This window comes from Podarcis muralis, chromosome Z (genome assembly GCF_964188315.1).
Source record: "Podarcis muralis chromosome Z, rPodMur119.hap1.1, whole genome shotgun sequence".
In the NCBI taxonomy this organism is placed as follows: domain Eukaryota; kingdom Metazoa; phylum Chordata; class Lepidosauria; order Squamata; family Lacertidae; genus Podarcis; species Podarcis muralis.
Window position 1 is genome coordinate 31875585 of NC_135673.1, and position 16064 is coordinate 31891648.

The window sequence follows — 16064 nt, forward strand, 5'->3', positions numbered from 1 at the left end:
AAAACATAAATAACAACACCCTAGTGGTCCCGGGCCCTAAGGAAGTTAGATTGGCTTCAACCAGAGCCAGGGCCTTTTCAACTCTGGCTCCGGCCTGGTGGAACGCTCTGCCTCATGAGACCAGGGCCCTGCAGGATCTGATTTCTTTCCACAGGGCCTGTAAGACAGAGTTGTTCCGCCTGGCCTTTGGCTTGGAGCCAATTTGATTCCCTCCCTCCCTCCCTCTCTTTCTTTTTTCTTTTCCTTCTCCTCCTGCAATGAGGCTACATTTTAATATTTTAATATTCCATTATTTTAATGTTGCATTTTATTTTTGTTTTTAAGTTGTAATCATTCATCTTGTTTTTATTATTGCTTGTAAGCCGCTCTGAGCTCGGCCTTGGCTGGGGAGGGCGGGGTATAAATAAAAAAATATTATTATTATTATTATTATTATTATTATTATTATTATTATTATTATTGCACTCAATATTTACACATGATTTGTTAAACACCTGTATGTGAATATCTTATGTACATGGGCAAGCAGGGTGCAGGCAATAGGGAGTTATTTCGAGTTAGATCATTTGTCTGTGTTTACTACTGAAAATGCATAGACTATAAAAATAAGAGTGAAAACTGAAAGAGTGGCAGAACAACACAGGAACAGTGGAAGCTGCCTCATATGGAGTCAGGCCATTGGGCCATCTAGCTCTGTATTGTCCACACTGACTGGCAGCAGCTGCCTGGGATTTTCAGACTGAACCTGGGGCCTTCTGCATGCAAGTCACGTGCCGCTACTACTGAGCTACAAACCTTCCCAATAAACAATGATCCATCCATTGTTGACAGCTGTAAGAAAGAAAGGAACTATCTAGGGTGTAAGAAGCAATGGGTAGGATGGGGAGGGGGGCTTTCTCAGCAGCTGCAGCCCAATTATGGACCACTCTGACCTGTGAACAGCAGTTGGCCCTCTCCCTCATTGTGTTTAGCTGGTCATTGAAGTCCTTTAATTACAGCAGGCTTTTATCATATAATGAGGGAATATGTTCATTACTTTTAATTAACACAGGAGTAGGGAGGAGGTTTGCTGATCTGTACCTGTTCATCATTATTCAAACTTTATTCGAAATGGTTCTTGTTTAATTAAATTTGAATGATCTCGGCCTGGTGTGGTGATTTGCAAAAATAATGTCACTGTTTTTGATTTTCCTGACAGTGGCAGTGATTACGTCTTACAAATTGGATATGGTTATTTCCCCACTTCTTTCTTATTCCCTTTTTGCTATTTACAGTGCTGCTATTGTTCTTGGTTAAAGGTAAAGGTCCATTAGGTCCAGTCGTGACCAACTCTGAGGCTGCGGCGCTCATCTTGCTTTATTGGCTGAGGGAGCCGGCCTACAGTCATGTGGCCAGCATGACTAAGCCGCTTCTGGTGAACCAGAGCAGCACACGGAAACGCCGTTTACCTTCCCGCTGGAGTGGTACCTATTTATCTACTTGCACTTTGACCTGCTTTCGAACTGCTAGGTTGGCAGGAGCAGGGACCGAGCAACGGGAGCTCACCCTGTCATCGCGGGGATTCAAACCACTGACCTGATCAGCAAGTTCTAGGCTCTGTGGTTTAACCCACAGCGCCACCCATTGTTCTTGGTTGCCCACCATCAAATAGCCATTGCCCCCGGGCACTTTAACTTTATAAGTTTTATTTGCTTGGGGTGGGAAACAGAACCATTTAAAATCATTGTCTTTGCTTGTGAATGGCACAGATCATCAGGAATACACACACCCCCCCCATGGGAAAAACCAGCACCCAATCATCACCCTCACTCTCCCTTTCCCTTTTTGCTGATGTGGATGACCACATACAGGTGAAAAGTTGGCAAGGGAAGTAATTGCGAGTGGGGATTTCAACCTGGATCTACCCAGCCCTAGTCCATCACTCTCTTAGCCTGCTTTTGCAAAAGGAGCTCTGTTTGACACTGACTGCTGGGATTAAAAGGGGCAGGTATAAAGCTTCCTATTTACTTTGAATCAGGTGGCTTGTTGTGACGTTTAGTATCCACAGCAATACTGGCTCCCAACCAGCATTCCACTCGCAGATCATGTGCACATAAACAAAAGGACTGTCCTTACGCACCCTTTACTTGCTCCTACCCCAATTCAAAAAGAATTTGCTCGCTAATCCTTCACTTAAGTAATTGGTGTGCAATGAGAGAACTCAGTCTTAAGGTGTGGTAACTTCAGGAATTCATCCTTCCACATTTGTCCGATTCATATGATTCAAATGCATGGCCGCGAGACAGATGGAAGGAGAGCAGAGCCCGCAAGCCAGGAACCATGGCCGTTGCATTGTGGGCTGCATTTTTGCTCTTTATCGGTCACTCCTTCCAACTTGGTAAGTCTTTGATTCCTTCAGTTGGTGAAGAAAAGTTGACTAGCTGTTCTTTGCTCCTAGTGCCTGCACCAGGGATGGGGAACTTGGGACTCCTCTGGAAGTTGTGGGACTCCATCTCCCACCAGCCTCCCAGCTAGGATGAAGGATGATGGGAGTGGTAGCCCAACAACATCTGAATGGCCATAGCTGCACCCACCCCCATTTCTGGCAAAGAAAGAATGTGTCCTGAAGACCTTTTATCTATTTGTAGATAAAGGTCCTTCCAGGGCATGGGGGAGGGGGGCGGGGGCGGGATATAAGCTGAGAAGGAAATCCTATTTTCCAATAAATTCATGCAACAGGAATATGTTGCTTTGATAACATCAAGCAAAAACTGGCAAAAGGCAAAAGGTCAGCCTAGTTGAAATGATGCAATTAGGTAATTTTATGTTCTGGAATTAAGATAATTTTGAGAGAGTCATGGAATATATGTGTGTCAATTAATTTTAGATGACCGTGTCTATCAAAGTCTCATAAGCAAGAACTACTGAGTTCTGGGGTCCTTATTCTACCGAGAGAACCGTGGGTGTCTGCACCCAAAGCCCTGACCTGCCCACATACTGGTGAGGTGTTAATGAGGACGTATTGGTTCACATAGATCACAGAAACCTCATTTGATTTGTGCAGCATTCTAGATCTTCGCGATTACCAGGACTCAGAATTACAAGGCATTAGGAAGTTGTGCTATATATGCAGACATTTCTGAGTATTGCAACACAAATTTTGACCTTGGATAAGTCAAGGAAGTGTCCTGCCCTATCATTGGTTTAAGCTGATGGCTGTCAACTGAAATGATCAGCTGATATTTCCTCAAAGGAGAGGGTAAGGCAGGGGTCAGCAAACTTTTTCAGCAGGGGGGTGGTCCACTGTCCCTCAGACCTTGTGGGGAGCCGGACTATTTTTGAGGGGGGGAATGAATGAATTCGTATGCCCCACAGATAACCCAGAGATGCATTTTAAATAAAAGGGCACATTCTACTCATGTAAAAACATGCTGATTCCCAGGCCACCTGCAGGCCGGATTTAGAAGGCGATTGGGCCGAATCCGGCCCTTGGGCCTTAGGTTGCCTACCCATGGCGTAAGGGAAGGGCTAGGGGGTGTCTTCCTGAAAAGGCAATCTACCTGTAAATTGTGGAGCTAGAGGTGGCCAGGAAGGAGGGCAGCAGAAAAGAAAGCAGTTCTACTTAGTACGGAGGCAGCCACAGTCAGAGGTGAAATGTGTCAGGAAATTAGAGAATCAGGTCAATGCAAAGAAAAGTTGAAAGCATTAGGATACCTTTAGCTAACTGAGGATTCCCTCTGTTCCAATCTCCGAAGCCTCCCAATTCAAAACTGGTTTCCTCAAACCCCTGTCCTTTCAGACCCCATTCCTTCAGGTGAATTCACATCCATTTAGGAAATGTTACCTTCAGGTACACAGAAAAAAACTCTGTACTGTTGCTTTAAGAGCCACCTAACCTGTAGAACTGGATTTGTAGAGCTCTACCAGGAAGCTGCGCAGAGCTTTGCTTAATAAAGCTGTTACTTTAACCATCGACTGTGTGGAGCAACCACCACCACCACCCCTACTACTACTATTATTATTCATTTGTTCCCCACCAGTCACTCTGGGCAGCTTCCAGCATATGTCAAAACATAGTAAAACATTAAACCTTAAAAAAGCTTGCCTATACAGGACTGCATTCAGATGTCTCCTAACAGATATCTGTTCAACAGACAATACACAGCATACATCTGCAGCCTGTATAACGGGTGGGGAATTGGCCCATTTGGGTGGGGCTGCCAAGTTGTAACTCATCTGACATCCGGTGATTCAAAGTTCCTTTGAAAGTCCTGCTACTTATTTGGTAGATCTTTGAAGAAGATCTCCTGCGTCCTGGTATGAGTTCAAGCCAGATCTGCACACCACAGGGTGGGTGAGACGCTAGGTTCAGTTTGCATTTAAAGGTGACCTTACCCAATCTGCTCTTTCTAAAACACAGCCATGATTCAAAATTCACACTTCTGTGAATTTTTCAACACAGTTCTCCAGCCAAGTTATCAGTACAAAAATGTGTATGTTCGGGTAAAATTAGCAAATGTAACTTACAAACATGCATCATATTAGAGAAAATAGCTTTGTAATCACGTTATATTAGGCTACATTGCCTAGAAGAATGCTAATGAATTTTCATGAGAATGCTAATGAATTTTCGTGAGGACTTTTTAAAAAAAGAAGAAGCAAAATGCAAATTACTATAGAAATGTGGAGAACTTAACTGAATACTGGGGGGGGGGGGGGAGAATGAGAAATGGAGAGAAGCCAAAACCCATCCCAAACCATCTCACTCTGCATCTGGGCCAGGCTTGAATCCAGCCTTTCCCATCCCCTGAATTCTAAGCATATACAGTATTCATCAGGATTCTATCCTTTTCAGGTGAAAGTAGCATATTTGGAGAGCTTTTTCCTTCCAGAGTTCTTGATTTGTTCACTTCTCATTCATTCACCTTCTCATTCATTCTAAGGAATCCTGCTTCCTCCACAAAACGTGACACTAATTTCGAAGAACTTCTACACTTTCTTGACATGGCAACAGTCTCCAAACTCGACCAACAGCACTCAGTATGAGGTGGAGAAAAGTAATGGGTATGCTGACATTTTCTTTTCCAAGAACTACCTCTTTTGAACTTATACTGAACCAGACAACCAGTCCACCTAGCTAAGCGTTGTCAACACTGAGTGTCAAACTTGCCAAGAAGTTAACTGCATGAGTGCATGTAATGTTCCTGGTTTTTGTTATTTGTGCAGCAGCTGTATGACTGTGGAATGATGGGGAGGGTAAGTTTCAGTCTATCCACCCACACTCCCAGTGCCACAGTACTGACCAAAATCGCCGCTTGAAAATTATTTAGATTTCAAGGAAGGTCTCTATGGGTGTTAAGAGCAGTTTCCCTTGATGTGTTTTCTGGGGGTGGGGGTGGTGCATAGGTGACAAAGGAAAGGGCCTTTTCAGTTGTGGCTCCCCCATCTGTGCCATTCTCTTTTCAGAGGCCTTCAGGTAAAAACATACTTTTCCTGTCAGGCTTTTGATTGGACTACAGTGATGTTGCTTGCCTTTAGCTAGGTTGCCAATGTTTTCTGCTGCTCTTATTTCTTGTTGCTCCTTGTCCATTTTTTTTTTTAATGAAGAACATATGTTTTCATGTAAATATGTTTTTTCTACAATGTGTTTTAGTTGTTTATGCTTATGGTCTTAAATATGTTGCAAGCCTTTTGGATGCCTTTGTGCGTAACAAGAAATGATCATGTTCAATAAATAACAACAACAGGGGGTGAATCAGTGCTCCAGGTATGGAGGTACACCATTGGCTCCATCCTGGCCACAGTCTTCCTGGAAGCAGTATCATTTTGATCATGACTGAAATCATGAACAAGAGACTAACTTTCAGGGTAAGCCCTGGCCCAAGCCATGTTGCCACTAGAGGCAAAACCCCAGATGGCAACCCCTGTGTCCTATTCCTCAGCACCTTCTGGTGGCCAGCACTTGGCACTGCCGGGTGCTCACTGTTGCTGAGTGCTTGCTGTTTGCTGCTCCTCTACCCCACCACTGGCACAGTCATGGATGGCAGCAGCAAACCTATACTTACACCTGGGCTGCCCTAAAAAGGGCAAGGAAGAAGAAGGGGTGAGCAGAGGATCCTGCCACAGCCACCCATAAGCCTGCCACTGCAGCTGCCAGAGTTGAGGAGCAGGAGGCAGCAAACACCCAGCAGAGGGTAGCACTCTGCAGCAGCGAAGGGCAGGGGCTGGCTTTGGGGGCAGCAGCTCCACCTGCGAGGGGGGAGGCATGATGGTGTGGGGGTAGGAGGTGCAGCCCCCCCCCACAAGCCTCTTGCTTGTCTTGCCACTTTGGGCAGTGGTGGCTCTTCCTCCTGTCAGGGTGCTGCCCTTCACAGACAGGCTGGTTGGGGTAGGGTGGAACAAATGCTAAGACAGGAGATGTCATGGTACTATTGCATCTTCTGCTTCTAAGTAACAGATCTTATCCTGACTGGATCAAAGAGCCGTCCTGCAGAAGAAGGAATCTCAGAGGAAACCTAAGCTGCCAGCTTCATCTGCCAGATTTGCTCAAGTTTTACCTAGCCAGGGTGAGAGCCCAGGATGGAGGCAGGTTGTCAGAATGGGCCTATTCGGATTCCCTGCAGCCATACAAAGACAGTAAGGAAACTTTTTCTGTCGAAGACTTGAATTGGGTTAGGTGACCTGACCATGCGTGTACTACTTTGCAGAAGAAAGGCGGCTCCTTCTGAAGGGGTGTCCTGTCCATCTCTGGTTTAAAGCATAATGTAATGTAAACATGTGGCACATCGTCTAGCCCTGACATTCAGAAGAAAGCGCAGAGATTAAAAGTGCTGATGATGGTGAGATCTGAGTTGCCTGTTCTGCCTGGGGCACTGAAAGGTGAAAGGGAACCAGCCAAATGTATCTCCTTCTTTTCCTCTCTCTTCACAGCTGTTGTTGGCCCCCTCATTCTCTCTCTGGCTGCTGCAGATCGTAGCATTACGGTATCCGTCTCTATGCCCCAGATCCTACTGGAGGAAAATGGCTCATTGGATGTCACATCCCTTCTAAAGATCCTGATCATCCTCAGTAGTGAAGGGGGAGATTTCCAGGATGTAATGTTGTGTGAAGATGAACTGAACAGCTGTTGGGTTTGTTGTTGTTGTTGTTGAACAAGACTCTCCCTTTTCTTGATGCCCATTTCCTTGAACCAGGCAGATTGTATTGAATGGGTGGAGAACCTCAGGGCCAGAGGCTGAAGGTGTCCTTCCTTGGCCCTTGAAACTCTGTCCTGGCCACCCTACTCATTGTCCTTGCTTCGCATGCCAAGTGTTTTTGCCTGGCTGGAATGTTTCCCTTAACATCGATAATATTTCTTGCTTGCCTAGATGGAAGATAGTAGAAAGTAGCCTATTGTACAAAAGGGGAAGTTGTGTTTGTTGGTCCACCCACTTTTGCCCTGGCCCCACCCAGCACTGGCATATGGCCCAGAAAGCGCTACAATTCTGAATTGTTTAACGGTTAATCCATCTTTGCAGGGGCCTCTGGGAATTGTAGCTGTGAGAGGTATAGGTGGTGTCCTAGCAACTCCCAGCACCCTTAGAAAACTGAAATTCCCAAGATACTTTGGGAGAAGCCATGACTGTTTAAAGTGGCATGAAACTGCTTTAAATATATAGTGCAGATGGATCTTAGTGGAACTTACTTCTGAGAAGAGGTGCATAGGACTACAGTGCAACTGGGTTTTCTTTCTTTCCTTTTTATAGAGGCTAGATTTGGACCAGGGATTTCCTGATCCACAACTCAGTTTCTTAGCCATTAGGCAACAACAGAAAAATCTAGTTGTGGTTTTCACTGACCTTCCTCAACATGAATGACCACCAGATCCAATTGGAGTACTGCTCCCACCATCCCTGACAACTGGCAATGTTGGCTGAGGCTGATGGGAGTTGTAGTCCAACATCTGGAGAGCACTAAGTTGGAGAAAACCTGTTTGTCTACAGCCTTATCTAAAGGCTTCCAGTTTAAAAACTGTCCTTAAAAGTAAGAGCATGGCACTGCTTTGATACCCTATGTGTCTTCTTTCCCAAGATGGATAGCAAACAAAGAAGAATAAATGTAACAAAATACACCTTTGAGAATGTGAAGCCAAATACCAATTATTGTGTCAAAGCAGAAGTTGCCAACCAGCCAACCAGGGAAGCTGTGCGGTGTATTAAAACGCCAGCTAGCTCAACAGGTAAGAGACAAAGAGGCTTCACCCCCACTCACTTTGGACTGGGGTAATCGACCTAATCTTTGCTGTTTTTGTGCCCCACCCCAAAATCTCAATGAGCGAGAGACTCCAGGGGTGCCTGTGCTTACCCAGGGTTCAGTTTCCTAGGAATAAAGGTCAGCAGAGACAGTGCTGTCTTTAGAAGATGTGGTTTTACGTGGCAAGACAGAAGTACTGTTTTTGGGGGACAGGAGGCGAGCAGGTGTGGAGGACTCCCTGGTCCTGAATGGGGTAACTGTGTCCATGAAAGACCAGGAGCACAGCCTGGGAGTCATTTTGGACTCACAGCTGTCCATGGAGGCGCAGGTCAATTCTGTATCCAGGGCAGCTGTTTACCAGCTCCACCTGGTACACAGGCTAAGACCCTATCAGCCCGCGGACTGTCTCACCAGAGTGGTGCATGCTCGAGTTATCTCTCACTTGGATTACTGCAATGTGCTCTATGTGGGGCTACCTTTGAAGGTGACCCGGAAACTATAACTAATCCAGAATGCGGCAGCTAGACTGATGACTGGAAGTGGCCACTGAGACCACATAATACCGGTCTTGAAAGATCTACATTGGCTCCCAGTACATTTCCGAGCACAATTCAAAGTGTTGGTGCTGACCTTTAAAGCCCTAAATGGCCTCGGTCCAGTATACCTGAAGGAGCATCTCCACCCCCATCATTCTGCCTGGACACTGAGGTCCAGCGCCGAGGGCCTTCTGGCAGTTCCCTTGCCTCGAGAAGCCAAGTTACAGGGAACCAGGCAGAGGGCCTTCTCTGTAGTGGCACCCACCTTGTGGAACGCCCTCCCACCAGATGTCAAAGAGAAAAACAACTACCAGACTTTTAGAAGACATCTGAAGGCAGCCCTCTTCAGGGAAGCTTTTATTATTTAGCAGACCATTGTATTTTAATATTTGTTGGAAGCCGCCCAGAGTGGCTGGGGAAACCCAGCCAGATGGGTGGGGTGGAAATTATAAATTATTATTATTATTATTATTATTATTATTATTATTATTATTATTATTATTTCGGCTTTATGCGCAATCCCTGGAACATAACCCCTGCGTAAGTTGAGAGTCACCTGTATACTGAAAATATAAAAGTGAGATGGCTGTCTCCTCCACTCCTCTAAATATGGACTAAATTAAGATTTCAATATCAAGGCCTTCAGGATTAGCTATGCAAAGGTTAAACTGCAATGGACCTACTTATTTCCCGGGAAAACCCTCATTCACAATCCTGATACAATGGTACTTCGGTTTACGAACTTAATCCGTTCCGGAAGTCCATTCTTAAACTGAAACCGTTCCTAAACCGAGGTGCGCTTTCCCTAATGAGGCCTCCCACTGCCGGTGCCCTTCCACCGTTTGGATTCCGTTCTTAGACTGAGGTAAAGTTCACAAACCGGGACACTACTTACAGTTTTGCGTAGTTTGTAAACTGAATCATTCATAAACAGGACTGTTCTTAAACCGAGGTACCACTGTAGAATAGAATGGTGTTAATTGAAGAAAGGTTATTTTTTCTTCCAACTTTTCTTACCCCATTTCAGGTGTCTACTGGACCCTTTCTGTTATAGTGTTGGCCTCTGTTTTTGGACTCATCCTGTTGAGTGGGGTTGGAAAGACTTTCCTTAAGCAGTACATGCAACTGAGCACCTCAGAAATGGATCTACCCAAATCCCTGGTGAGTAGCAATTGTTTGCTTCAGCTTGGCACAAATATCAACAGATCTGCATCCTTTTTTGATAGAATGTAGGCTTTGAGCCAACTCTCTTGTGGACACATACAGCTGCGGCTGTTGTTGTTGACAGGGACCCAAGGCAGTTTACAGATAAAAATATGAACAACTAAAAACATAGGGGGGGAAACCATTAAAAACAATTAAACTGTGTGTGTGTGTGTGTGTGTGTGTGTGTGTGTGTAGAAGCTGTCAGCTCACCTAAGCCTGTTGGAACAGTCTATTATTCTTACCTGTATCGTCCTTGGACATCCGTGTTTTGCATACCCTACAATTTTAAACCAGTTGCCACCTGTGAGTCTCAATCTACATTTGCAGCAAAGTGAGTTGGTAGTGAGGAGAAGAATCCTGAAGTGATAGGATGAACTGTGTCATTTCAGACTGCAGGTGGAAGAAACTGCAGTCTTGAATGCCCCCCTCTGGGTGGTGGGGGAATCCCCTTGCAAGAAGACATCTAGCATAGCAAGAAGCAAGCTGGAATAGAAGCTTTTTCACTGATGCTCTGGCAGTGTTTAAAAAATAATGGGGAAGCCTTAATATTGTGGAGCAGCAGATTGAAAAAACAGAACAAGCAGTGTGCCATTCATGGGAAGGCTGGGACAAATAAGAGAGCCTTCACCTGGCGCCTGAGCATCTGGAGAGAGTATTCCACAAATGGGAGAAGCCCCTCTCTGTCTAGTCACCACCTGTCTTGCCTTTGAAGAGAGGGGTGTCTAGAGAAGGACCTCTGACAGACCTATTTCTGCCCATGAAATTTTATGCGGTAGCATACTGCCCTGTTGAATTTCTTCCAGGTTTACATGGGAGCAATGATCTGTTCATTTGTCCACAGGTTTTTCTGAACAGGAATTCATCTGCTCCGATACCTGCACTTCACTTGGAAGCTGATTCCGTAGTTTTCATCTCAACTACTGTGCAGCTGCCCTCGGAAGAAGGTCTGCCAACAGAGCAGGAAAGCCCCCAGTTCCAACTGATTCCAGGCAGTTTAGGTGCTCAGGGATCAAGTGACTATTGTCCAAATGGTTTTGATAAGGGCAATGAGGACCCCTCTTGCTTGGCAGTTGCCTTTGTAGACTCCCTCTCATCAGGAGGGCTGGTGAGGGAAGATTATTCAGGTGGTGAGGACTACAGAAGTGCTCTGGAGCTCTTGGAATCTTCTGAACACCCATCGCCATCACCATCACCTGGAGGATTTCATTTTGGTGGCTTGGAGACAGTTTCTTGGGAATGCAGAACTAGCTATAAAAGTGGCCAAGTAAGATGGCTGCCTTCATCTGGGGCTGATATTCCCCTCAGCTCTTTGAAGTTGCAGGCTCATCTAGACACACAAGGCCTTGTGTACAGTCCAGGACCTTTTGATCTACTGAAAGGCTGTGATACCTACCCAGAGGCCCCAGCCAAGCAGGTTGCTGAGTTACAGGTGTACCGGGATCAGAGCAGTTTCTTAGAAGATGCAGAGCTTTGTAGCAGCTCCAGCCTGGAAGCCAAAGACACAAATTCAACGAGTTTCCCTGGCTATGAACTCCACCCACCCATCCTTTTCTGTGAACCATAGTTTTTTGATGTGTCAAATAAGCAACTGAGAAATGCAGAAACCCCAGCTGCTGTCTCACCTTGCAGGAGAAGGTGGGAGCTGAGGAAGAGAGAGGTCTGTCCTGACGGGTCTTCAAAAGGGTTACTGCCTCTCTTTCTTTCTTTCCCTCCCCTCCCACTACATCCCACTATATGTTGCTTCCTGATATGCACAGTTCCACCCTCCTCCAGCTCGCCACCTCACCCTGATCCCTGGCAACTGATGCCTGAAATGGCTGTCTCACTCTGCCTAATAGTAGGGCAGGCACTGAGGATGGCGAGACAGCAATCCGACTCATGAACCTACCTAATCCAAATGTAGCCATGTAACTGGAGTGCACAAAGAAGAGCCAGAAAATTGTAAGAAGGAGTAATGGTAGAACTCCTCTTTCTCATGTGCCTCATGTGTGTTAACCTTTACGTACTACCAAGGCTCCAAGGATACTCCAAACTAGGAACTTTGGGTATTACTGTATTTGAAAATTCATTGTTAGATTTGTGGATCTTGTGTTCCCAAACTGTGTGGCTGCTGTCAGTGGGTCTTTTGCACTCATCATCTTCCCAGTTCCCATATCAAGTTCCCATTATCAATGTTATAGAAACTGGGGTTTGCTTTTACAGCTGAAGTCCCACTCAAGGGGCTCAGAGTTCCCCAAGGTCTGCTCTCAGAAAAATAAAAGGAGACAACAACCAAGTAAAGGTAAAGCAAGGCTGGCTGCTAAGCCTGATCCTTATTGAATGGTTGCAACAGAGATTCCCCCCTCCTCCAACAGGAAGAAGAGCCGCAAACAAAATGGGTAGCAAGTTCTAAAACTTCAGAAAGTGTCCCATCCTTTTTACAGAAAGACCACCCAGAAACATAATAGAAATGTAATAAAAAGGGATTGTTCTGTGAAATCGGGAGCATGCATGGATTACATGCTTTCCAACTAGTCTATCATGATATTTTATAAATTGCTTGTCTCACTCTGCCATTCATACTCCGGACACATTAACCATTCCTGTAGATATTGCAACCATCCCTGTCTCCTCTTCTTTCTTAGCCTATTCTTCTTGCACTGACTCAAATCTCTCCCCTTTTATACACAAAAGACCTCCATTTGGCAGGTTTCATCTTCTTCTGGCAAGTACCAAACCTGCCAGTTGCCCATCAGCAGTACATTTAGGAGTTCCTCACTACATAGGTGGCTGCTGGGGTCTGATATGGAACAAACTTGGCTCCTCCATTCCCCTTTTAGCTCACTATAACATTTTGACATGAGTATCATTCATAAAACACATTATTCGTTCGTAAAAACATCTTATTTTCTAAGAGGAAGGTTATAAATTGATTCTTTCTGGGTGGCATGTGCATTCCATTTACAGCAGATACTCTTCCTGGTTGATGCTTGATGGAAGGCGCTGACAGCTCAACAACGGAGTGTTAATTATGTATCTGCACCGTTCTGCAAGGTGCTCGCTGTTGCAAAGAAGAAGCTAGCAAGGAGGGCAAAGGCACAGGTTCCTAAGGAAAAATGTGGTTTTTAAAAAGAGTAGCATCTTGGTGGCCATGCTTGCGAACTCCTGTTACCTTGAACAGTTCCTGTGACATCAGTACAATAATGCTTCCAACTTTGCTAGAAGGTACCTAGGGATTCCACTTACCTAAAACAGGAAATTTCCACTATGCTTGGACCTTACCAGAGTTCCACTTTTGTGCGGTCCTGGTCTATTCCTTGCAGTTGTACGTAGGAGGGTGTCTCCAGACTGTAAGTCTCTTGTGAGAGGAATTCAAATTGTGCAATTAAAGTAGATAAAAGTGTTCTGCCGTCCTTGGCCTGAAGGCATCAATAATGATGGGAGTGGGGGAATTAAATCTCAAGGATGCACAGACATAACGTGGCTACAATATTTGTCCAGTGCATTTTGAACACACTTATTCAGCAGCCCTGCATGTAAGAACAACGAACATACCTTATTGAAACATTTAAACAATATGCAAATATTGTTGAAACTAATATTATTAAAGCAGACCCTTTGTAAATATATGTCAGTTGGCTACATTATTCCAAATATCAGAGGCACTATGCCGCTCACTGAGGAGAGTGTTGTGTGCTCAGGCCTCACTTGCACAACGCTCTCCTCAGCGACTGATATTCAGTGAAAGAAAACTAAGCCTCCCTTGACTGGGCCAAGGCCCACCTCATCTATCATTCATTTTCTAGAGTTCAGTCAGATGCCTTTAGAAAGGCTTTACTTGGACAGACAAGATTACAACATTGAGAGTAGTGAGTTTTCAGTTCTTATACAGTGGTACCTCGGGTTACATATGCTTCAGGTTACATATGCTTCAGGTTACAGACTCTGCTAACCCAGAAATATTACCTCGGGTTAAGAACTTTGCTTCAGGATGAGAACAGAAATCGTGCTCCGGTGGCGCAGCAGCAGCAGGAGGCCTCATTAGCTAAAGTGGTGCTTCAGGTTAAGAACAGTTTCAGGTTAAGTACAGACCTCCGGAACGAATTAAGTACTTAACCTGAGGTACCACTGTATTGCTTTAAAAAAGTGCAGATTAGGTAAATTTGCCTTTAAATGAGAAACTGAATCAAATTTCTTCCCCATCCCTACTCATCACTGACCCTTTGGGTCTTCTAATTCAACATACAGTGGTACCTCGGGTTACGAACTTAATTCATTCTGGAAGTCTGTTCTTAACCCCAAACCGTTCCTAACCTGAGGCACGCTTTCGCTAATGGGGCCTCCTGCTGGTGTGTGATTTCTGTTCTCATCCTGGAGCAAAGTTCGCAACCTGAGGTACTACTTCTGGGTTAGCGGAATTTGTAACCCAAAGCGTTTGTAACCCAAAGCGTTTGTAACCTGAAGCACCACTGTATAATGATAACAGCAAAGCATCTGCCCATTATTTTTCTCCTCCCACAACATGATGGGAGTCTGAGAAGCTACCAGGTGTGGCATGATATTTTATGCCAGCAGCACCTTTTAGGTGTTGTAATGGCAGACCCTCCAAACCCTCCTGTTTTCCAGGGACAGTCCTGGATTTACAGAAGCTGTTTCGGTTTCTGATTTGATCCCAGAATGTCCTGCTTTTTCTTAGGATGTCCCTGTTTTCATCAGAGGGTATGGAATTATGCAACCCCAGCCCAAGGAGATAAGTAACTATACAACCTTTATAAGGCATCTGAAAGCACCCCAGTCTAGGGAAGTTTTTTTTTAGAAAAAAAAATTGCTTATGTTGGAAGCCACCCAGAGTGGCTGGGGCAACCCAGTCAGATGAGCTGAACATAAGTTGTTGTTGATGATGATGATGATGGTGAATAGGACGTCCCTATTTTCATCAGAGAAATGTTGGAGGGCATGTAATGGTACCATAGGGAGGGAGCTGCCTTTTCCCAGCTCAGATTATCTGCCCATGTAGTCTGATCTTGTTTACACTCTCAGGCTGCAACTGGGCAGAGTAAACAAGGTTATTCACTACTCTTTGGCTGATATGTGGCTTTGTTTAAGCAAACGATGCTTGTTTATCTTGGATGGGCCTCATGGCCTTAGATAGCTTCAACTCAGCCAGAGCAATGGAAGGGAAATATATGCTTGGAACATGTTTTAATTTATGTATTTTTTTATTTCCCACACCTTCAACATAGGTGCACTGATGTTCCCAGGGCAGCTAACTGAATAGGGAAAAAATGAATGTCTAATTTAAAAGTAGTAGTAGTAGTAGTAGAGCATAGAAATGAAAACAGGAAATTAAAATCAGAAAACTGAAGCAGGAACAGCCTATGATAATAGACAGAAAAAATATTTACAGGAGTAGGTCCTAAAGGGCTGGAGAAACTGGTTGTTTCATGACTGGATTACTGCAATGAGCTCTATGTCGGTCTTCCGACACATTTGGTCTGGAAGTTGCAGTTAGTGCAGAATGCAGCAGAACAACAGGAGGCATTGTCAGATTATAACACCTGTGCTCTGCACAGGTTACTGATTTTCAACGGGGTCAAGTTCAGGGTGTTGCTATTAGCATATAAAGCCATTGACAACTTGGGATCAGTTTACCACTTTACCAGTTCTATTGGTGGAATTGGCACGATTAAAGCTGCCACATAATACCCATTCTGCATTTGTAAGAATTTGATTGTTTAGTCCTGCAGCACATGCACTTTAGAACTCCCTTCCTATTGACATCAAGCAGGAGCCTTCGCTGTGGTCTTTTCGGAGCCTGCTAAAAATAAATAAATTATTTTTTAGACAAGCCTATCCAGAAGCTTAGAAAGCAGAGGTGATTTTAATCTGTTTTAGTGTATTAACTTTTGTATATTTTAAAGTAGGGTTGTGATTTTTTTAAAATTTCAATTGCTTACAATTTTTGTAAATCACTTTGAGTTTTATGTTGTTGTTTTTTACAGCCAAGCAGTGTATAAATTTTATAAAATAAATAAAACACAAATGCATTTACCCAGCATCTTGAGTGTAAGGAGGTCTCTCGGTTGACCTTTTTAGGGAGGGCATTCCATACAGCAGTAGGGAGGGATGGGT

At 44.6% G+C, this 16064-nt stretch overlaps 1 protein-coding gene across 1 annotated transcript; it reads left to right on the forward strand.

The window, feature by feature from the left end:
* Positions 1-1445: 1445 nt before the first annotated feature.
* LOC114589359 (uncharacterized) lies at positions 1446-13345 on the forward strand. The gene is made up of 7 exons (XM_028715720.2): positions 1446-2377; positions 4923-5043; positions 6431-6615; positions 6910-7109; positions 8050-8197; positions 9775-9908; positions 10795-13345. Exons 1-7 carry the CDS (start codon positions 2320-2322, stop codon positions 11515-11517), a joined length of 1569 nt encoding a protein of 522 aa, XP_028571553.2. The 5' UTR covers positions 1446-2319; the 3' UTR covers positions 11518-13345.
* Positions 13346-16064: the final 2719 nt, after the last annotated feature.

Coding starts and splice junctions, on each gene's coding strand:
- LOC114589359 (XM_028715720.2), top strand. CDS start 2,320: ATGGCCGTTGCATTGTGGGCTGCATTTTTGCTCTTTATCGGTCACTCC. Junction 2,378..4,922: donor CGGTCACTCCTTCCAACTTG/GTAAGTCTTTGA, acceptor ATTCATTCTAAG/GAATCCTGCTTCCTCCACAA. Junction 9,909..10,794: donor TGGATCTACCCAAATCCCTG/GTGAGTAGCAAT, acceptor ATTTGTCCACAG/GTTTTTCTGAACAGGAATTC.